At 56.6% G+C, this 22,536-nt stretch overlaps 1 protein-coding gene across 4 annotated transcripts in view; it reads left to right on the top strand.

Moving 5' to 3' along the window:
- The window catches only part of SMTNL2 (smoothelin-like 2), a 21,747-nt gene extending 1,441 nt beyond the window's left edge, over positions 1–20,306 (top strand). For 2 of the 4 annotated variants that reach the window (XM_014533712.1, XM_014533711.1), the window contains 7 exons: positions 7,086–7,176; positions 7,678–7,920; positions 8,553–8,625; positions 9,582–9,742; positions 10,678–10,814; positions 11,419–11,570; positions 19,365–20,306. In XM_014533712.1, the coding sequence (XP_014389198.1) occupies positions 7,122–7,176; positions 7,678–7,920; positions 8,553–8,625; positions 9,582–9,742; positions 10,678–10,814; positions 11,419–11,570; positions 19,365–19,491 (948 nt within the window). In that variant the 5' untranslated portion in view covers positions 7,086–7,121 and the 3' untranslated portion in view covers positions 19,492–20,306. Of the gene's footprint in view, positions 1–438; positions 634–7,085; positions 7,177–7,677; positions 7,921–8,552; positions 8,626–9,581; positions 9,747–10,677; positions 10,815–11,418; positions 11,571–19,364 lie in introns of those variants that run through there. The other 2 variants (XM_005858884.2, XM_005858885.2) reach the window with 2 other exon arrangements.
- The last annotated feature ends 2,230 nt before the right edge of the window (positions 20,307–22,536 follow it).

The following is a 22,536-nucleotide window of genomic DNA, read 5'->3' as shown; positions in this document are numbered from 1 at the left end:
GGGGTGGGTTGGGGCTGTGCCTCCACCGGCCGCGAGGACTTGGTGGTGGGAGGCCAGCCCCACTTCGTATTTGGAGAAAGCCGAGAAGCACTCTCTTGGCCGGCCTGCGACACTTGTCTCGGGCCCCCTCCCTTCTGGGGAGCCGGGCCTTGTTTGCCCTAAGTTTTGTCTCCCTTTCTCCGCTGTCCCGTGACAATAAGGGCTTGGACGCTGAGGTCCGGCCCCTGACCGGGGCCCCGCCCGCACGTTGGAATGGTCAGCATCCCCGACTCCCCCACCTCCATTCACGCGCCCCGGCGTTGCCGCTTCACTGAGGCCCGACGGTTCCGGTTATTGATTAACCAGATTGAGAACGGAGCCCCGTTGTGGGGGAGGGGAGGACGCAATGTGGTCAGGTGCAGCCAAGCAGGCGTGTTTTGGAACTCGCACTGCAGGGGGCAAATCCCTTACCGTGAAGGGATAGATGGAGAAACCAGACTGGAGCAGCGTCTAGATTCCTGAGCTCAGGGACTGGCCAGAGGCCCACACCGAGTTGGGGTGGGGTGGAGGTCGGTGTGGACCAGTCACTGCCCTGAGCACGGGGCCTGGGGAGGCCGGTGAGAATGGCTCCGTGGGGTGTGCAGTGGCCCTCAGGTGAGATTTCCCCTCTGCATAGACATGTGCTCTTGGGTTGGGTTTCCAGGGTCTGGGTGTGAGTAGTCTGCACCTGCTGCCCCTGGTCAGTCCATCAGGCACTCAGGTCTCCTGGGGGGGCGGGGCTGCACCGCAGAGGGTGGGGGATCAGATTAGCCCTTGCCCCTGGAGGTCCCACCCTGGGTGGGAGATGGCCCCAGATAGAGTAGTTCCAACAGTACAGGCAGCCAGAACAGATGTGCTCTAAACGCAATCATCCTTCCCATGCGTGTCCCAGGAAGGCTTTGAGCTGCAGGCTCAGGGCTTGCTGCTGGTGGTGTGGATGGGGGTGCGGTGGGGGGCTGTGCAGCATCCTCCAGAACGCTGAAAGCATTCTCTGGCCAGAGGGGAGCCTGGTGGCTATGAGAGTGGAGGGGCACGTTGTGAAGGCCCCCTGGATGCTGGGCACGGGACCTGGGCTTTGTCCCTGGGCTGTGAGAGGTCCTTACACACGTGCTGGTGGCAGAGTCCCTGGGTGTCCCAGTGATCCGTATGAAGTGTCTGGAAATATGGACACATTTAATTCTGTCCTATGAGCACGGCACGCTACATGTCCATAGTATAAAGTCACCACAGTGAGCTCACATGTGCCTAGTGAGCTGTGTCATCCGCTGTTTCTGAGGGTTCATTGTAACATGCATGTGCTACTTGTCTGCTTGTGGAAGCAGCTGCCCAAGTTTTAACAAAAATACTCCCAGAGCCATATATGTATGAATATGTATGTGTACATGCATACACGTACATATGTGAGAGCATTCTCTCCAGTCATCCAACTCTTTCAGCGGGAGTTGGCCATGATCACCTGGGGTGAACGAGCCCTCTCGGTGGTGGGGATGGTGGGTGAGGGGCACTGGGCAGGGGAGGGACAGGTCCTCCTTGTATCTGGCAGTTCCCTCAAGGATGGGTGGCGGGTTGGAGGGTGGCTGGAGACAGGCTAACTTAATTATGATGGTCCAGGGAGAGAGGACAGTCATAGCTGGGGCAGTGGTGGGTGGATGGAGAGCTGGGATTGCCTTGGAGAGGGATCTTGGAGGGAGAATCAGCAAGGTAGAGAGTCTTTGGACGTTAGTAGAGAGGCAGAGGGAGGCGCTCTGCCTGGGGGACGACTGGGTCACAGATCTGGTGGAGATGCTCGGTTCCGTTTGGGTCGTGCTGAGTGTGAGGGGCTGTGGGACACCCAGGGTGAAGCTGCCCCAGAGCAGGTAGAGGCACGGATCTGTTGCACTGAGAGTGGTCAAGGCCGCCAGTTAGGGAGATATCAGGGCAGAGCTGGTAGTCGAAGCCCTGGCGGGGGAAGTCTTCAGTTGTGCAGAAGGAGAAGGTGGGCAGGAGCCCTGGGCAGAGGCTCCACCTCCAGTGCTGTGCCTGTACCCACTGTTTGTCACGCTGTAGCTTGGCCACAGTGAACCCCAGGGCAGAGGGCGGGGGGAGGCACAGGGCCTCGGGGCCACACAGCGTGCTGCAGCCCCTGCATGTCCTTGTGCATGGAGCTGCCAGGGAGTCAGGAGGCCCTGGAGAGCTCACCCTTAGACATGGAGAGAGGGGAGCCTTCTCCATTGTTGGGGGTCAGCAGGGAAGCTGCTGCAGCTGGGGGAGGAGGATGGAGACACGGTTGGGAGTAGGTTGTGGACGCCAGAGAGCCATGGGATGAGGTGGAACGGCAAGCATAGCTGAGTATGGGGTAGAAGGTAGCCAGGGTCTCCAGTGGGGTCAGGGGCTCTGCAGCCCCCTGAGCCTGGCTCCCTGGCCTGAGGCAGCTTCCCCCCACCTGACTAGGAGCACTGGTGCCCCCTTCTCTTGCAGCCCGCCTCTCAGAAGCCCCGACACAGGCTCCCAGCCAGTTTCTGGCAGTGAGGAGGGCTGTGTGGAGCCACCCACAGGCTCCCACTCCTGTGCTGTGACCGATGGTGTGTTCCTGGGCACTTGGTCATGAATAGGGAATCAGGCTTCCAGGGCAAGACTGAGCAGGGTCATGGCTAGGTGCAGGGGCTGCTGCTTTTCTGGCCTCTCTCTCTCTCTCTCTCTCTCTCTTTCTCTCTTTCTCTCTCTCTCTCTCTCTCTCTCTCTGTCACACACACACACACACACACACACACACACACCCCATCGCTGTGTCTCTGTCCCAGGGGAGTCTGGGTGTGAGGGTCGCGTTTGCACACTCTGGCCAGTGGTGGCTGTGGTCAGGCGTGTGGAGGCTGTGCTGTGCTGTGTGCCCATCTGTACAGCACTGAGATTGGGAGACCCGTTTGCATCCCGCTGTTTTAAAGTGGGGACTGTAGGGGTGGGAAGTGGGTCATATTCAGCCCTGAACCCTGAGTACGAAAACCCTGACCTTGCTAAGGACCTTGCTCGTCAGGCTTACAGAGGTCTGATGGGAGCCAGGGAGTGAGGAGACAGAAGAGCAGCCAGGGAGGCTCCAGGACAGGGGAGAGGGCAGGTCAGTGGGGTAGGAGTCACCAGGGAGCACTCCATGCAGGAGGCCTGCGTCCCTGGAGCAGGTGGAGCTGGTTTGGGGGCATTTGCTGAGGCCTTGAGGGCATCTCCTCCCAATTAGACCTCAGTTGCCTTGTATCTAAACCAGGCGGGGGGGCGGGGGGGCACTGTCCCAGCCCAGCTGAGCCTCTCGCACTGAGCAGGGTGGGTGATTATAACAGGGGCATCAGCCCAAACTGCTCACAAAAGTGTCTGTGGAGCCACAGCTGTGATCTGGTGGGTGAAGGGAGCTGGCTGGGGGCCTCGTGGATGGTGGATGGCCGCGGCCGAGGCCAGGCTGGAGGCCAGGCCACAGTTGTTCCCTGGAAATGCCCTCGCGGCTGAGCTGGAGCCACTGGGTCCTCATGGCCGAGGTGGTGGAGTCCCTTAGGAACCACTGCCAGGAGCGAGGTGTCAGGCTGATCATGAAAGAAACCAGACTCGCCTTATCTGCCTTCCTTTCCCAGACACACTGTGTGATAAGGGAGTTAAATGCTTTGGGGAGAAGTTTGAGTTGAGTCTTTAAAACCATGGTGTGAAGGAGGAGGAGAGCGGGCAGCCGTGTTAACTGGCTTAGAATGGCGGTTCTGGCCGTCTGGGCTGTGCTGGACATACGCATGGGCTCATGCATGGGCTCCCGTGTCCACACATGGGCCTGTGTGGGATCACGCGGCACCGAGAGTAGCCTGAGATACTGTTCCTGCTCTCACAAAAGTGTTTAAAACGTCCCCAGTGAGAGTCTCTGAAATCAGACTTATCGCATCCCTGCCTATGCCTCTAACATTCCCAGGCCCAGGCTCCCGCACAGGGAGCCTCCCCTTTTTTAAATAATCCTCACCCAAGGATATTTTTCCCATTTTTTTTTTTTTAGAGAGAGTGGAGTGGAGGTTGGAGGGAGGGAGGGAGGGAGAGAGAGAAACATCAATGTGAGAGAGACACACGATTGGTTGCCTCCGCTCCGGCCCCTCTCGGCTCCTTGGCTTAAGGCAGTGGTTCTCAACCTTCTGGCCCTTTAAATACAGTTCCTCATGTTGTGACCCAACCATAAAATTATTTTCGTTGCTACTTCATAAGTGTAATGTTGCTACTGTTATGAATCATAATGTAAATATCTGATATGCAGGATGGTCTTAGGCAACCCCTGTGAAAGAGTCGTTCGACCGCCAAAGGGGTCGTGACCCACAGGTTGAGAACTGCTGGCTTAAGGGCTCAGGTCCTGCTAGGGTGCTTACACTCACACTTTTCCTCCCCCTCATCTGATGCAGATGCCTCTCCCTGCCCGAGGTCCTGGGAGACAGTTGTCTTGAGTGTCCTCTCTGCCCTCCAAAGGCCAGAGCTCTGTGTTGGGGTAGGAGACACGAGTCCCAAACCTTAATTCGGCTGGACCTTTAGTCCAGGCTTGAAGTTAGGGGTGACCTTCTCCACCCTCGGCTTGAGCTGTGGGCAGAGCCCTTTCCCTGGGTGCGGAGTGGCTCCAGGCACAGGGATGGGGGGTTCGGGGCAGCTGCCGTGGGTCCTCCCAGCATGAGTTCGCCCGACCCCTTTCCCTCCGCTTTGCTGAGACCCCTTGGCAGGAATCCGGCTGGTTCAGAGCCACCTTCCTGTCTGGTTGTGACATCTGGTCCCCGGGGGCATCATGGGGTGTGGGCCTGCAACATGCAGGGGCAGGTGGCTATGGGGGTCCCCCCCAGGAGAGACCCACCTTCTTGGGAAAATGGTTTCATCATCAGCCTGTCCCTTCAAGCCCCTGCCTGGACCTGTGGAACCTGCTGGACCAGAGCAAGATGGATGGAGGCGCATGGAGATAGGTGGGGGCTGGGGTTCGGGAGGGACTGGCTGTTTCTCCACCTCCTGTTAGCAATGGTGTGGCCCTAGGGGTGCCCTCCCCATGCTGGAATGCCAGGAGATGCATCCCCACCTTCTCTATTGTTCCTTGGAGTAGGTGTGGCCCCTCCCCTTCTGTCCTCCTGAATCAGAAGTTGAGGGGTCACCTTCTCCCCAAGGCCAGGCTCTTGAGGCCTGTCCTCTCTCACTTCCCCAGAGACCCCACCCTGCAAAGGGTCCCCTCACCTTCTGGAGCCTCTCTCTCAGCCTATAAATGGCACCCTACCCTTTCCATCTGAAAGAACCCCCTAGACCCTTTTGCTCCTCTCTCCCCTCAGGGCTAAACTGACTATGTGGTCTCCATTTCTCCCCAGCGTCTCCCCCAGGCCATCTCCTGTGCCCTGCCCTCACCTCTGATTCAGTCCCTAACTGTCCCAGTGACCTCTTTTTTGCTAAACCCAACGGCTGCTTTTCAGATCTCATCTTGACCTTCTTTTCCTTGACCTCAGGTCACCTTTGGATGCTGCCGACATGCCTGACTTCCCGATACATTTCCACCTGCCTTTCTCAACATTCTTCTGGTTTTCTTCCTACCTGCCTGCCTGCCTGTGCCTTCTCACTCTCAGATGTCTCTCTGCCCCCCAAATGTGGTGCCACAGCCCTGGCCCCATCAGCCCTAGGCCAGCTCTCCCTCTGCTGTGCCCTGGATTTGAGACCCCTGCTTCTTCATTGTTTGTCCGTGTCCTTCCTCCTAAACTTCACGCTCAAATAGCCAGCTACTTCCTGACCTCAACTCCCTGATGCCCCAGGGCACCTTACCCTATCATGTCCCAAACTGAAGTTCTTATGTCCCCACCAGCGTCCCTTCCCTTCCTAGCCACATCACTCACACCGGAAGCCCGGGAGGAGGAGTGGCGCCCCCTCTTCTCTCCATGTCCACACACTCTCCCCAAAGCTCTGAGTCCTTCTTGCCCTTCGCTCTCCCGCTGTCCCATCACCCCTCCCCACGTCCCCACCTGGGACTAGTGAGGTGGCTGGCCGGCCATCTGGTTTCCCCTCCCATGCCACTCCCTTCCAGCTTCTGAAGGATGTCCCTGAAACACGGAGCTGATAACCTTCAGCTCTTTCTCATGTGTACATCCCCCTCCTGGGCCCTCATCTCCCGTCTGTACAATGGGGCTGGTAGCACCCACCTGGGAGGGCAGGGCAAGCTGGTATAAGCGGCATGCCCGGGAAAAGGGCCTGACACTTGGTAGATCTCAAGTGGCACTTGCATAGCCTACTTCCATATTTCAAACAAATAAACAGACTCAAGGGGGGCATGACCTAACCCAGGTCACCTGGTGGTTGGCAGCCCAGCTGGGATGCCAGGCACTCCCGCTGGCTCTTGGTCTTGGCACTCTCGCTGCACCCCTCCCCCACTTCTGCAGTGTGAGGCCAGTCAGGCCCCTGTGCTCTGGACCTCTGGGTGAATTTGTGTCCCTGTATCAATGCAAAGGCCGCAGCAGGAGGGCTCCAGTGCCCGTTGTGGGCCCAGAAGAAGCTTGCGTATGTCTCTGCATTTCAGCTGCTGCCCCACAGACAGCCCGGCCGGCCAGCCTGCCCCGCTGGGATGAGCCGGAGCCACACTCTCCTGACCCCAGTCATCTGGTCCAGCCTGGGACGGGAGTGGGACCATCTTGCACACTCCTCTGGAACCCTCTCCATCTTGACCTTTGTCCCTAGCATTTTGGGGTTCTGAGATGAGGCCAATGGAGGCGGCGTTTGCCTCACAGGATCCCAGGGGCTCAACAGCTGGGGCTGGGTTTGCCCCAGTTTGCTGTGTGTCATTGGCCTCTCATGGTATGTTCTGCGGGCTCCCTCTCTCACATATAGCATTTTGGGGTTCTGAGATGAGGCCAATGGAGGCGGTGTTTGCCTCATAGGATCCCAGGGGCTCAACAGCTGGGGCTGGGTTTGCTGTGTGTCATTGGCCTCTCATGGTATGTCCTGTGGGCTCCCTCTCTCACATAGGAATGTTGTTTGCTCTGCCAGAATCAGGAGGGCTTTGGGGAGCGATTTTGGGAGGGCGGCGGACCCTGGCTGACTGGGCCTTTGCCGTGTCCATGTCTCTCTAGAGTGTGGATCATCATGATGAAGCCAGCGAGTCGGAGATGAGAAGGTCCTCCAACCTGTGCGTCATCGAGAACGGGCACCAGCCAGGGGCAGGTAGGGGCCGGCTGCAGAGGATGGGTAGCTCTGGGGTCAGGGCCTTGGCAGCCATGCATCTGTGCCAGGCCACACCCCCCTTGGCTGGGTGGGGGGACTTGAGCATAAACCCTAACACATGGAGAGGCTGCCAGGAGAGCAGCCTCATTCAGAGAGAAGGAGATGTGGACACAGAGGGAAATGGGAGATCCTGGGAGGGGTGAGCTCTCCTGTTTCTGGAGGAATGCAAGCAGGGGCTGAGGGATTGTCCAGGCCTGAGCAGGGTAGAGAGTGGACGGACAGGCCATCTAGTGTTCATTGACCTGGCTGTGAGGGGAAGTTGGACCCGATGTCAGCTCTGGTTGGAGCAGTGAAAAATCCCATTAGAGGAGGTCAGGGAGGCTGGAGTGGTCAGGGAGGCCTTCTTGGAGGAGGTGGGGAGAGGGTTCGGGGAGGCTGGAGCCTGAAGCCCCAGTGGATGCCTGGCTGACACTACCATCCCCCTCTTGTCACATGTTGCAGGTCCAGGTGATGGACCCCCGGAGGCCACCCAGACCTTCCGGGCACCAGAGCCCCCCAAGCCTCGCCCCATGAGCCTCTCCTTGGGGCTGCCGCACCAGCCAGTCACGGCCGTCATGCGGGTCTCCGAGAGGTTCTCTGGAGAGACTTCAGCCACAGCCCTCTCGCCCACGTCTGCTGCCGTCCTGGGGGGCCTCAGCTCGAGCCCCAGTGAGGCCACCACACCCTGGACTCTAAGTCCCAATGGTAGGAGCAGGGGAGACCCCAACTCTGGTCTGGGAGGGTGGGCAGGGGCTGGGGGTTGTTTAGCCACAGACTCAGAAAATCTGGGGTCAAGCCCCAGCTCCCCCGCCTGACACGCCCTTCTTTAGCCCATCCGCACCCTCCATCCTTCCCAGAATCCTCTCCCAGAGCGGCCATAAAGCAGCAGCGTCCTTGGCAGGTGATAACCGTGGCTTTTATTACAGGTCGAGGCTGTGGTTAGAAGGGAGCCTTTTACCCTGCACACTTTGGCATAGTCCCCTCCAGGCCTGACTTGGGTCTGTGGTCAGGCCTCAGTGGTAGACCTGGGGTGGGACCACATGAGCCTCCACAGTGAGGGTTTGCTGGATGCATAGCACGGGAGGCCCTGGGCCCTGTGCTCTCAAAAGCAGGTGGGAGCACTTTACAAGACCTTTCATGTCATTGCTCTATGTTCCCAACCTCCTTTCTTCACAACTGTTGGCTGAGGTGGGGCCAGCTTAGCTCTGGGGTCTTACGTGTCCCCGGAGTGACGCTGGGTAAACCGTGCAGGGCCGGGTCAGATGAGGGAGGCAGGCAGGGGCTGGCCCTCCATGAGACCAGGGTTTGTTGTTTCTCTCCCTCCCTTTGTCCTGCAGAGAAGAATTCTTCTCTCCCACGGTCCTTGGGCTCTGGCTATGGGGCAGTGACAGCAGGCAGGAGCAATGACAGGTGCGTCGGGGCCCGTGTTCCTGGTGGTGGTGGTGGTGGGGTCATCGTTCCCTCGGTGTCATCTGGGCTTGGCCTTGGACCCAGGGTGCCCAGGCCACCTGCAGGGAGCTCCCTGTGCTGACTCCAGGGGAAGGCACCCTCCTGGGCTTGTGGCCTCCAGAGAACTGAGGCAGCAGGGATGCGGGGTAGGATCAGAGCAGGGAAAGTGAGGCAGTGGCTTTCGGTGGAGAGTTTTGTTTAGAGAAATATGGCTGCAGGCTGGTTTTTCTACGGACCCTTCAAGGCAAGTCTGTTGAAAGATGGGAGGGGTGTCTCCATTCCCCTGGAGGAAGGAGGGTAGAAGGATCTCCACTCTCCTCTTTATCCATCCAGCCTGGCCAGGGTCCCTCAGAGCCGGCTGCTGCCTGCCCCTGGCCTGGGAGAGACCATAGGCTGTGGTACAGGCCTCCTCCTGCCTGCCCTGCGGGTGTCCCCGTGTCCCCCCAGGCCGGCTGGACTGTGATTGGAGATGGGGATGGGGGACTGGCTTGGCTTTCCTATTTCTTTTAATAATGAAAGAATTGTGACTTTCTGGCAAACTGTTCCAGGGGGAGGACAAAAGGGGGTCTTATCTGGTGGCGGTGGAGGAGGGGAGTCTGGTTCTGGTGGGACCGGTTCTGGGCGCACCTCCTGCCCGAAAGGGTGTCCCCCGCCTGCCTTGGGCATTGACACCCTCACCCAGTGAGGGGCCCTTCTCCCTCCTGCTTCAGACAGCAGCTCAGTTCGGAAAACCTGCCTAACCGGTCAGGGCCTGGAGCAGGTGGCGCTTTCTTCCTCCCGCCTGCCACCAAGCCCCCATTTCTGCCTCATCTCACACTCAGCGGGAGGAGGGGCCCGGGCCTGGGTGAGTGGGTGATGGCTGGTGATGGGAGCTAGTGATTGTGTGAGGTGGTGATGACTCGTGGTTCTCTCCTCAGCCCCCCTCTGGTGACGCCGCCCCAGTCGCCCCCATCCCCGCAGCCGCCAGCCACCACTCAGGCCCATCGCCGGGAGCTGGTGAGGTCGCAGACGCTGCCCCGGACCTCCAGTGCGCAGGCCCGGAAGGCTTTGTTTGAGAAGTGGGAGCAGGATACAGTGGGCAAGTACGGACACTAGTCCTCAGATCAGGCTGGGCCCCCAGAGTAGGCCCAGACCCCGCCTGGGCTCCACAAGGCACAGGCAGGACTGCTGGCCCTGAGCTGTTCCCTGGGGTCCTTCCCTAAGGTGTGACCTCTTGGGTGAGACACAAGGTCAGGGCCCGGCCACAGGTGGGCTGGGAGCCGGGCAAGGCCTGATGAGAGTCGTCCTCTCTGCCCAGTTCCCGGGGGGCGGGCTGCCCTCACGCCCAAGTTCCTTGTGAGTCGTAGTCCCTGTGGTTTCTGGGAGAGACCAGAAGGCCAGGAGGGCAGTCCATTGGGATTCCCAGCAGGAGCTGGGAGGTGACACCCAGGACCCAAGCGCCCACTTGTCTGCCGTCATGGCTCGAACCCTCCCGTTAGAGACGGGACCCACCCTTGCACTTACCGGGCCCTCCTGTCAGTGTGGGGTAGTGACACCTGCTGCTTGCAAGGGGCAGCCCAGGCCTGTGATGACCACAGGACCCCAGTGCTGGCTCCCGAGGCTCCGACTCTAGTGAGGGAGACAGACCCAGGGGGTGTCCCCAGGGCCCAGACAACCCCATCTCGGCTGTTAGGGGGTGTCCTTGGGGCCCAGAAGAGGAAACCATCCTTCTAGGTTAGGAAAGAGCCATCAGCACGGGTGGCCTCAGAGGGAGGCTCAGAAGGACACCTCAGAAGGGCACCTGGAGGCTGGAAGGGGGGATGGTCCTCCCGGATACCATCAAGGGCGGCTGTGTAGCTGGTACGCAGGGCTCATGCCTGGACGTGGACATAGGGACGAGGGAGGCTGTGTACTGACAGAGTGCCTCCCTGGGTGAGCAGAGTGAAGGGGCCACCTTCCTGGCGAAGTGGGGGTGGCTGGGGACTCCCCTGCTTCTCAGTGGAAATGGCAGCTGAGGGGCGGCCCCCACAGCAGGCCTGCACTCTCTCCACAGGGGCAAAGGCGAGGCCCGGGCCAAGCTGAAGCGGTCCCAGAGCTTCGGGGTGGCCAGCGCCAGTAGCATCAAGCAGATCCTGCTCGAGTGGTGTCGCAACAAGACTCTGGGCTACCAGGTGAGCCCAGGTCCCACCCTGGTCCCTGGGCCCCCGGCCAGGGGCTTGACTAAGCATCACCCCTTGCTTTTGTTTTCCTGGCCAGGGTAGCAACCTGGGGGTGGGGCAGGGCGGGTGGGGGTAGGAGCTAGAGAAATTGTGCCTCTCTAGTCAATCCCTAGCAGATCCCAGGAGTCCTGTGTCTGGACCCATGTAGATTGGTCTAGTGCCCCTTGTGGCGTGAGGTCAGGTGACTGTAGCTCAGTGATGGCAAACCTCTGACACGCGAACTCATTTTTTTGGTTGATTTTTCTTTGTTAAATGGCATTTAAATATATAAAATAAATATCAAAAATATAAATCTTTGTTTTACTATGGTTGCAAATATCAAAAAATTTCTATATGTGACACGGCACCAGAGTTAAGTTAGGTTTTTTCAAAATGCTGACACACCGAGCTCAAAAGGTTCGCCATCACTGCTGTAACTGGTGCCTGTGGCTAAGCTGAGTGGATGCTGGCCCTTGAGCAGGGGCTGGAGAACCTGCCCGTGGGATTGCACTGGGCAGGGAGCGGAGGTGGGGCCACACCCCCTCACCTGCCGGCATGGCCCTCGCCTTGCTCGCAGCACGTGGACCTGCAGAACTTCTCCTCCAGCTGGAGTGACGGGATGGCCTTCTGTGCCCTGGTGCATTCTTTCTTCCCTGACGCCTTCGACTACAGCGCCCTGAGCCCCACGCAGCGGCAGAAGAACTTCGAGCTGGCCTTCACCATGGCCGAGTGAGTAGATGGCAGTCCCACTGGCTCCCAGCCTGGCCCAGTCCCGGAGCCCCACCACTGCATGGGTGGAGCACAGGGGCCGGCAGAATACGGGGCAGCCCACGCAGAGCCGAGGACTTTGAGGCCTTCCAGTCTGCTCTCCCCTGGATAGATGGGGAGGCTGAGTCCTGGAGGTGGGGATCTGTCTGGGTCCCCCAGCACTTGGTCTTGGAGCCGGGCTCTCTCCTTGGCGCACCTGCCCCTTTTGCTGGGTGGCTGGCCTCTGGCAGACAGTCGGGGAGACAGGGCATGATGGGCAATGGGATGACGCCGCCGGAGCACTCAGTCTGTCCTCGCGGGGCTGGTGGGAAGATGCAGCCGCCTGGGCAAGCCACAGCTGTGATTGATCAGCAGGAAATTCAGTGATATCTGCTTGGGGGACATTTAAAAAACTTCTCCAATAAGTATAGGATGCCCCAAAATTCACGCAAGATTTGCAATTCAATTCACTTGCAAACCTTTCGTGACTTTTGGGACACCCTATAGATGTTGCTTCCCTAAACATTATTCTAGTGCAGTGATGGCGAACCTTTTGAGCTCGGCGTGTCAGCATTTTGAAAAACCCTAACTTAACTCTGGTGCCGTGTCACATATAGAAATTTTTTGATATTTGCAACCATAGTAAAACAAAGATTTATATTTTTGATATTTATTTTATATATTTAAATGCCATTTAACAAAGAAAAATCAACCAAAAAAATGAGTTCACGTGTCACCTCTGACATGCGTGTCATAGGTTCGCCATCACTGTTCTAGTGTTTCATAGAACGCTGTCTACCTTCTCCCTACCCACTTACAGGGAGAAGGCGGGGTGGGGGCAGCTCTGGGATCAGGAGGCGCTTGGGAAGCCAGTGGAGGTTTGGTTATTGTCGGAGGGCAGCCCCCGCGTCAGGAGCAGGCGAAGCGGGATGCATCTGCCAGGGTTCTGCGGGGGTGCATGTGCACTGGTTCAGCGAGGGACTCCTCACGAGGTGCGGGCGGGAGTGAGGGATGGGGCCAGGTGCCAGGCAGGGCCCTCGGCTAGTCAGCCTGAAGTCATGGGGACCGGGGAGCAGAGCCGTGCAGAGGGCTGGCTGAGAGGAGCTGCGCTTCGGGGCAGTGGCTCTGACCAGCTCACAGTGACCTGGCAGGGCGGGAGCTGGGGGGATGAATCCTCTGCCCTCGCTCTCCTCCTGCCCTCCACGCCAGGGTTTCTTCCTGGCTGAGCACAGGCAGAGTGCAGGGGAGCCATTGCTGCCTCCATTGAGGCCCCAGAGCAGCACCAGGCACAGATGAGTGTGTTCAGGGCCGCCTGATGCTAAGCCTGGTGGCCTTAAGGGGAGGAAGGCCTCCCAAAGCGCAGTTTCCTGGAGGGAACATTCTCATTGCCTCCTGCGCAGCCGTCCACCTGCCCACCTGCCCACCTGCCTTTGTGCCGGTGGCTTAAGCCTCTGCTTTGTGGTCTGTGGCCCCAGAGCAGCACCAGGCACAGATGAGTGTGTTCAGGGCCGCCTGATGCTAAGCCTGGTGGCCTTAAGGGGAGGAAGGCCTCCCAAAGCGCAGTTTCCTGGAGGGAACATTCTCATTGCCTCCTGCGCAGCCGTCCACCTGCCCACCTGCCCACCTGCCTTTGTGCCGGTGGCTTAAGCCTCTGCTTTGTGGTCTATGCCGAGGGCCCATGTCTAGGAGGTGCTCTCCTGTGCTTGTCGAGTTGGAGGAGCCCTCACCCCAAGGCCTCCTCACTCCATTCCCTGCCTACCCTTCCGGCCCCCGCACCCACCGGAGCCTGGCCAGGGAAGGAGTGGGAGCCAGCAGGTGACGGGACCCGCATTTGGTCCCGAAGGGTTCGCCTCGAGCGGAGGCAGCGAGGCAGCGGCCCCTCTCTGAGCAGCAGCTCTTGCTCTGGGGGCCGAATGGAGACCTGGCTCCCTGCTCCTGGCCCGAGTTGTTGGAACATGAGTATTGCCCCTGTTGTGTTGTCTCGGATGACGCGCTTGGACTCTCGGCCCCCTCGGGGTCATAAGAACTCCTTGTATACTTTAAAAGCCTTCTCTTTCTTGGCTGCTTGGGATTAGCTGTCATCCTAATTGCAGAAACAGCTTCGGATGGAGTGTGTTATGCAACTGGATCCAGACCACGGTGAAGTAGAGCCAAGTGCACGAGGCTGGGGAGGGGCGCCTCCGCAGGATGAGGCCCAGCTGCCTGAAGCCCAGCAACGGGACCGTCAAAAATCAGACTGTCAGAGTCTGCAGGGCCGGGTCTCTGGCGTGGGCACCCCGGGACCCACCCCAGCTGGGTGAGGCCACACCTGGCTTACGGAGTTCTCCATCAAGTCCAGGGGGCCAGGCGGGGCCAGCTCATGCCCTGGCTGCCTTGGTTCCCCTCAGCCCTGGGCCTGTGGCAAGGAGAGGGAGGCCCTGGGCCATGGCGGGAGGGGGGGCGGGGGCAGGGGGCGGCCCTGCACCCCGGCTCGCAGGGAGCACTGCTTCCCTTGGCAGCCAGAGCCGGAACGCTTGGTGGCTCTGGCTGCATGAGGTTTGAGCGGGGAGCCTCCATACTCCAAGCAGATGTTTCTGCTGTCCCAGCCTGGGGAGCAGTGGCGGAGGCTGCTCCAGGCTCTGCCTCCCTCCTCCCCAGAGCAAACGGCGGGGGTAAGAAACTTGGCCCTGCCTCCCTGCAGCCCAGCCTGTTCCTGGCTGGGGACGGGAGGATGGTCTGCCAGGCCCCTGAAATGCATTCTTGCTTTTCTGCTGACTCGAGGGGGCCAGCATGTCTGTGTGGGGAGCTTGCTCAGAGTCTGGGAAGGTGCCTCCCCTCATGAGTCATCCAGGAGGTTATCTCGAAGGTACTTACTGCAGAGGGCTTGGGAGGTGGGCCTGGCTGTCCGAGGCGCTGGGGTTGGGGGACAGCAGCTTGGTCACCCCGTTTCCTGGCTGGTTAGAGGAGATGGAAAGAAAGCACAGAAACACCTGCTCGAAGATCCCATCTACCAGCGTCTTATCCCGTATTCCTTAGGTTCGACACCCAAAGCCAAGCAGACGTGCGGGGCTGCTGGAGGCCGCCAAGAGCCGTACAGGCAGTGGGACGGAGCTAAGAAAGGCAGTTTAGGAGCAGGCAGTGTGGGGGGAGAGGAGCCTGGGCTCTGATGAAGTTACAGGCTTTGGAAGGGCAAAGAGGACAGGAATGGGGCTTCCCGACATTGGGTCCGCCTCACATCAGGAAGGAAAAGTTTCCAGATCCTTCTGTGAGCAAGTTCCTTAAAAGCACAGAGACGCATCCAGCCGGCGTGGCTCAGTGGTTGAGTGTCGACCTATGAACCACAAGGTCAAGGTTCGATTCCTGGTCAGGGCACATGCCTGGGTCGCGGGCGCGATCCCCCGTAGGGAGTGTGCAGGAGGCAGCCGATCGATGATTCTCTCTCAGCATTGATGTTTCTAGCTCTCCCTCTCCCTTCTCTGAAATCAATAAAAAAAATATATTTAAAAAGCACAGAAATGCATCAGGGCCTGCAGAGTAAAAGTGACTTATGCTTCTCCTCCCCGCCCCCGCCCCCCCTAATAATTTACAGTCCCAGAGATTCCTCGTGGCCTAATCTGTGTGAACGGATGCGGTGTTGACAGCAAGATGAGCTCTTTCTGTCGGACAGGTGTTCAGGACTTGGAAAGCGGAGGGCCAGCCCCTTTTATGGGTACTTGACCCTCTGCACCCTTTCCCCCTCATCTCCCATGGAGCCAGACATGCGGCCCGAGGCTCCCACTTGCCCTGCGCGGAATGTGCCCCGCTCTCGGGTTACTCGGAGCAGAAGGGGCTTCCAGGCTATTTGTAGTGTCCATGTGTCTCTGCCTAAAACCAGATAGCAGGCTGCAGCCCGAGCTCTGGCATCCTGGTCTTAGAGAAGCTTAAATAAGTAAAAATAACCCCTGCAGGCCCTCCCCCACCTCCCTCACGGGCCAGCCCTGCGGTGGCTGAAGACCACGATGGACTGGAGCAGGAGAAAGCCCTGCTATAAACCTCTTCTAACCCCCGCCGAGGTGGGGCTCGGTAAATGCATTTAACATGGCTGGTACCCAGATGTTATCCCTGGTTCTTGCTGTGCGGGGACATTGGGAGTGATTTGTATTTTCTCCTTTGGACTGTTCCATGTTGTTTAAATTAGTTTAAATAAGTTTGTATTATTTATGCAAAATTTAAATTTTATTTAAAAGGCAGTTAAGGCCTCTAATATTTGAGACTTAAACATTTTTTTAAAAATATTTATTGATTTTTTTTTTACAGAGAGGAAGAGAGAGGGATAGAGAGAAACATCGATGAGAGAGAAACATCGATCAGCTGCCTCCTGCATGCCCCCTACTGGGGATGTGCCCACAAGCAAGGTACATACCCTTGACCGGAATCGAAACTGGGACCCTTCAGTCCGCAGGCCGACGCTGTATCCACTGAGCCAAACCAGTTAGGACGAGACTTAAACATTTTTGTAAAAGTCGCCGATCATCACTTTTCTCATCTCCTGTCCCATAAACTGTGTCCTCAGCTTTGGGCAATCTCGTCATTACTATTGCGGTGGGTCAGCTGGGGTGGGGGCCCGATGGATGTGGCCCAGTCATCCTCATTGTTTGCTGGGGAAGCCAGCACCTTGCCCACCGCTTCCTGCCTGGGTAGGAGAGGGTATGGCCAACGGTGAGGCCTTAGCACCAGTCCTGCCTGCCACCCTGAGTTCAAAGACTCGCTGCCTGGGCAGGGATGTCATTGCTCCGAGGGTCAGTGCCACCTCTAGGATAGAGAAGGGACCAGCTCGCCCTCTCCGCACAGGTTGGACGACACCTGGGGTGTGCCAGCAGTTCTGGATGTGCTCCACAAGGGGACAAGAAGTCAGAACAAGCTCAACAGACAGGGCCCAGTACCCTTTGGGAGCAGTGAAGGCACCACACTATTTAGTTTGAGGGAAAGACATGGATATGAAAATTGTCTTCCAACAGGGCTCCTTTGTGGGGGGAAAATTTTTAACCTGAGAATAGCCTGTGAGAACAATAGGTGTAAACAGTCAAGAGGGGAAAGAGTGCCCAGCCAGTGTGGCTCAGTGGTTGAGCAGCGACCTATGACCCAGGAGGTCACGGTTTGATTGTCCGAGCATCGACCTATGAACCAGGAGGTCACGGTTTGATTGTCCATCAGGGCACATGTCTAGGTTGCGGGCTCGATCCCCAGTGTGGGGCGTGCAGGAGGCAGCCAATCAGTGATTCTCTCTCATCATTGATATTTCTATCTCCCTCTCCCTTCCTCTCCGAAATCAGTAAAAATATATCTGAGAAACAAAAGGGGGGAAAGATTATGAGAAACTAAGGGAACCTCTCATGGCAGTGCCACCTGTAGAGGGATCCGCACTGTCCTCCGAGGATTCCAGGGCCCCTTCCCTGGACCTGGCGGTGAGCGGGCCAGGCAGGGCCTTCAGAGGGACGGCTGGTGCTTCTGATGGGGGTGTTTGGAGGATGGTATTTCAGTTCTCTTCCACGGCCGAGGTTCCGGGTTCTAATGCCGCCCACATTTAATAGGGAGCTGCTGAGGCCACGCTGCTGGTGGTGATGCCCTGGGCACACAGGCGGAGTCCGCTCACACACACCTGAGGTCCTCTGGCAGCAGCCCCGGGAGGGAGGGAGGAGGGGAGGTGCTCTCCTGGGCTGCAGGTGAGGAGGAGGGCGCCAGATGCTACACGATAGCTCAGGAAGGTGAACTCAGGTCCCCGGAGAACCCTCAGGAGAACTCCGATTTTCAGACCTTGACCGTGGACAAAGCACCTTTGCATGCCTGCCCTTGTCAGAGCGCCGACTTTCCTGACACTGAGCCCTGTCTGGCCCGACCTGGGGAGCAAGGGTGCCCGCTCATTGGGCCAAACCACTCGCCACCCCACAAAGCTGTTGGATTCTCTTACAGGCTGCCCGCTCCAAACCGAGGGGGGGAGGCGGCAATGGGATCTGGGACAGTTGTCTCCATTTCGCCTTGACATTTGGTTTCTGATAGGAGGCCTGGCGTCGGGCCAGCACCACGAAGCAGGGCCCTGTGCTAATGTCATGGGCCTTGTCTCTGGAGCATGCGAGCCCAGGGTTGGTGGGGACTAGTAGAAAGTGCTGCGTGAGCCACGGGAACGGGGTCACAGCTCTGGGGTACAAGGCACATGAAGACACACAACCTCCCAAAAAGGAGCAGGGCCGGGGGGAGCCCACTGGGAGGGGGGAGCAGAGGCAGGAGGGTGATTTTCTGCTGTTTCTTGAGCTCTTTCCATGTGCCAGCCACTGTTCCATCTTGTTTGCGTGGATTAGCTCACTAATCCTCACACCACCCTGTGAAGTGGCTGTTATTCCAGATGGGGAAACTGAGGCGCGGAGCATTTAAGTCTCTTGCCCCAAGTCCGATGGCTAATAAGGACGGAGGTGGGATGGGAACCCTGAGAGCCATGCACTTAGTGATGTGGGTGAGAAAGACCGGGGACCCCTGGGACTGCAGAAGGGCACACAGATGTTGAAGGAAGGACGCTGATGACTGGACCAAGTGCAATTGTCTTTGCCCTTTGGGTCTGCCTGGCGCTGCCAGGCCAGTGCATCTGGTGCCCCGGGGAGGCGTCGCTCGGCATCGCAGAGGACGTCATTTAAAGACTCAGTGCTGAGGTGCACAGTGCGACGTCCCTGAACTATGGGTTCTCACTGTCCTACCTCCATGGAGCGGAGGCCTTCAGCCGCCTCCCAGCTGGGATGGCGGAGGGAACAGCTTCCGTTACATCCAGCGAAAGGCGCCAGTTCCCACACGCATCTGTGCCAGTGGCCAAAATTAAACCAGTGTCTCCCATTGCATGAGGCACAGGGCCTCGGGGGAGGGGAGGCAAGGTGATTTTAGGCAATGTTTTAAACTTTGAGTGGTAACCCATCAGTAGGTGGTAAACTCAATGCAGTGGCTCATAACCAGCATTAAAAAAAAGAGGTTTTGGGGGGGGGGGGGGGGAAATAAAGATGAAATATTATAGAGAAAATATGGGTAGTGGAGTATTTTTGTGAGATGTTATTTCCACATATGTGTGTGCGGAATCATGATGAAAAATCTCTCTCTAACCATGGGTCACGGTAAGAAAAAGTTTAGAATCGCTGTTTCAGGAGGCACAGGGGTGAATTTGTTTTTACTTTATTCTTTCGACAGCAGGTCCTTGAATAATGTTACATTCAACATCGTTTGGTTATAATGTTGATGAGATGGTGTAGAGCAAACATGTCAAACTCGCGGCCAGCAGGCCTCTCATGCGGCCCGTTGAGTTTGACATGCCTGGGTAGGGACTCTAGTTTATAGCTGTTAGCCTTTGGTAAAATTGGTTTCGTTGTACATCCTTTTGCTAAAGTTGCAGAACTTATCCACATGGTTAAATAAGGATGTTCCCTGCATTTATTTTTATAGTTTATGCTGATTTTCCATATACTACTGGGATACAGCGAATTTTTTAAGTTAAATTTAGTGTAATTTAATTTGACTGAAAATTGATGTAAGTCTACTTAAATGAAAATTTGAGTTGCATGGGTGCTTCCCGAATGTTGGAGTTTGGTAAACGCTGCGTTAGACGAAGTGACTGCACAGGTTCTCCTGAGGGGGTTGGAATTCTCTGCTGGGTGGGGGTTGGGGGGGTCGCTTGGGAGCCTCCAGCTCCAGGCTGAGTTCCCCTCTCCTGCGGGGCTGACCGCCAGGGGCTGGCGAATGTCGAGGACCGAGGACCTGCGTTCTGATGGGGCTTCTATGTTTCAGGAACCTGGCCAACTGCGAGCGCCTGATCGAGGTGGAGGATATGATGGTGATGGGCCGCAAGCCGGACCCCATGTGTGTCTTCACTTACGTCCAGTCGCTGTACAACCACCTGCGTCGCTTTGAATGAAGCCCCGTGGGCCTGGAGCACCGCATCGCAACCCCAGGAGGAGCCCACGGGGCGCTTACGACCCCGGAGCCAGGGCGGGCGAGAAGCCGCGTCCTGGTGTGGGCGCTGCGTGCTCCGTGGTGTGTGACCGCGCCCGTCCGCCCAGCTGTGTTACTGATTAAAGCGCCCTGAGCCTGCCCCGACTGCGTTGATCACAGCCAGGGGCTTGAAGGAAAAGGGAAAATTACCAGAGAGAGAGAAATTGGTGCTAAGTAATTATCTTCCTTAAAAAAAAAATGCTTGTCTGTAGATCCCCGAATGCTAAATCACAAGTTTCCCTCTGGTGAGTCTGATCCATTGGTTTCACAGGGTTACATTGATTACCAAGTGTTTTTTTTTATCAAAATACCCAGAGTTTTTTACTTCCTCACACTATTGTAGTTTCCTTTCCTCCCTCCCTCCCTCTGGGCCAAGGCCAGGAAACAGAGAGGCCGCTTAATCAGCAGCCTGACAAAGAAGGCCGAAGTCTTGGGAAGAAAGAGTTTAATCACTCCCAGGTCCTGGGCTACAGATGACCTTCAAGTCACCTTGGCTCTCCGGGGAGATGGGAGGGCTCTTGCCTGGTCCCAGAGGCTCCGGTCCTTCCCCGGAGGCCCCGCAAGTGTTTGGCTAAGAATAGGCTGTCCTGCGGTTAACACTTTGGGGATGGACAGGCCCTTGGTGTAGAGAGGTAGTTTGTATTCACAGCTTTTTTAGAGGATTTGCTGCAGATATTTATAAAAAGTAACTCCATCTGTACCATTGACCGTTTGTACATAAAAGATGTGTCGAACTTCCCTTGGGGTTTGTTCTTTCTTTTGGGAGATGTGGGGCCCATGACTAGGCAATTCTACTGACATGCCCCCTTTACTGTTTCTGTATCTGAATCACTCGCCGAAAAGGTTGAAAGTCACATTTGCTCATCTCAGCCATGGAAGGAGCATGGACAGAGAGCGCCCCTTGTGGATCCGTGTTGGCTGACAAGCAGGGGTCCACCACAGCAGGTCCTAGGGAGGACCCACCAGTGCAGGAAGCCCATCCAGGAATGCTGGGCTTATTTTCACAGCTGTTTGGTGGCAGGCTTTTTAAATTTAGCAAAAATATTTTTATTGATTTCAGAGAGGAAAGGAGAGGGAGAGAGAGAGAGAGAGAGAGAGAGAGAGAAACATCAGTGATGAGAATCATTGATCAGCTGCCTCCTGCACAACTCCCACTGGGGATCGAGCCTGCAACCCGGGCATGTGCCCTGACCAGGAATGGAACCCTGAGCTCTTGGTTCATAGGTCAACGCACAACCACTGAGCCACACCGGCCGGGCAGTGGTAGGCTTTTAATAGAACATCTATAGATTCTTTAAAGCCACAGCCATTAGCTTGCTCTTATTCAAGAACCATTTTCTACTTGGGTTGGGTTTTAACTTCTTTTTAAGGAACGAATATGTGTCTTCAGCTCAGATAATGGGCTCCAAACACCACACCTGTACGCCTGCTCAGAGTCACATGGGTGTCTACTGTGTTGTGTATTGGGACAGAGCTCTTTTGGGGTGGCAGGAGGATCGGGGCGGAGCTTGCCGTGTGGGTGAGCCATGGCTCAGCAGTCTTGTTCAATCCTTTGGATGCTCCCACAGTGGGGACCACTCCCTTTCCAGCTCTCATCTCCGGAGGCTCAAGAGGGCAATTCCTATTAGTGAAGACCCAGTGCCTGGTCCTGTCATGCTGAAGCTTGGGGTTTCAGGCCCAAAGCCAGTTTGGGAACACGAGGGTTCTATAAAAAGCCCGCCTATGTTACCGAGTACTCACACATGTTACATGCAGCTCTCCCGAATTGCAGACATGGCCTTGCGCCTCCGCACATAAAGTGGAGCAGGTCCTGCCAGAATAAGGAACGATTTCTCTTAAACTTGAGGGATCGTGTCCCTCATGTCTCACAATCAGAATAATACAGACTTGATATTTTAAAAGTAGTTTCTGCAAGGTTGTTGTCTGTGGCCTTGGGGGAGGGCTCAGATTTGATGGGCTTTAAACTTGATTACCTCTAGGACAAAGCCTGCAGGTTCCAAGCCACAGGGGAGAAGTGCAGGAAGGCCACATGATCTCAAGATGTTTGGAAACCACTGTATTAGCTCACAGTTACACGCAGGTTCCCATTGGTGAAATTCGATTTCAGGTTGCCTTCTACCATGGTATAAACACTTTCACATCTTTCCCCCCCCTCTCCTGAGAGAATCATTTCTCAGAGCTGCTTGTAAGATTCTTCGGCTTTTTCCAGATACATTTCTTCACCTGGATTTTGTTAAAACTTATTAAATCTGCCCAAATTGGCTTGTGTGTTTCCCTGCAGTGAACGTTTCACCAGAGCCAAGAGGGGTTTTAGCTTTTCTGACGGCTGATGGCTATTTCTCAAGGCAAGCGAGAGCTTAGAGGCACTTTCTGAATGTGATACAGTGCACGCTGGTTAGAGGAGAACGCACAGGCCAGGTGTTTGGGGAACAATTTGTTAAAGCCAATGAGTTTCGCAAATGTGTTAGATGATGAAAAGTTCTCAGCTTTCCCAGTTGCAGCGGTCAGTACGCGGTAACCGGAGGAGGCAGGCACGAAAGGCTATTTTCTGCCACCCCAGGTCTGTATGACTCCAGGCACAGGGGTGGCAGGCTAGAAATGCTGATTAAGTGGGGCCATTTCTCAAACGTGACAGGTGGCCAGCTCATGCTGATGAATTGATTCTGCTCAGTGAGATGGCCAACTGGTTTCCTCTTTTTCCCCGTCTCCTAGCTCTGCTCTCATATCTACACGATCATTGATCATTGGCTTCTGCTGAGTGATAAATGTCCCTGGTATGATTATTATCCATCATCTCTCTTGATTTTAAGATTTGGTGTGGGCCTGCTTTTAGAGCCTTTGATCTCTTATCTCTTGGTTCTTGGACTTGCCTTGATGTCAAACAGCCCCCCTCTCAACACCCCACCTTCATGCCTTGGGCTGACTCAGGGCTGTCACGTAGGCACCCACACTCTCTGGCTGTTTCTTT

This window comes from Myotis brandtii, unplaced genomic scaffold (genome assembly GCF_000412655.1).
Source record: "Myotis brandtii unplaced genomic scaffold, ASM41265v1 scaffold1223, whole genome shotgun sequence".
Lineage (NCBI taxonomy): Eukaryota > Metazoa > Chordata > Mammalia > Chiroptera > Vespertilionidae > Myotis > Myotis brandtii.
The sequence above is the reverse complement of the archived record's forward strand: the minus strand, read 5'-3'. Positions and strand labels throughout refer to the sequence as shown.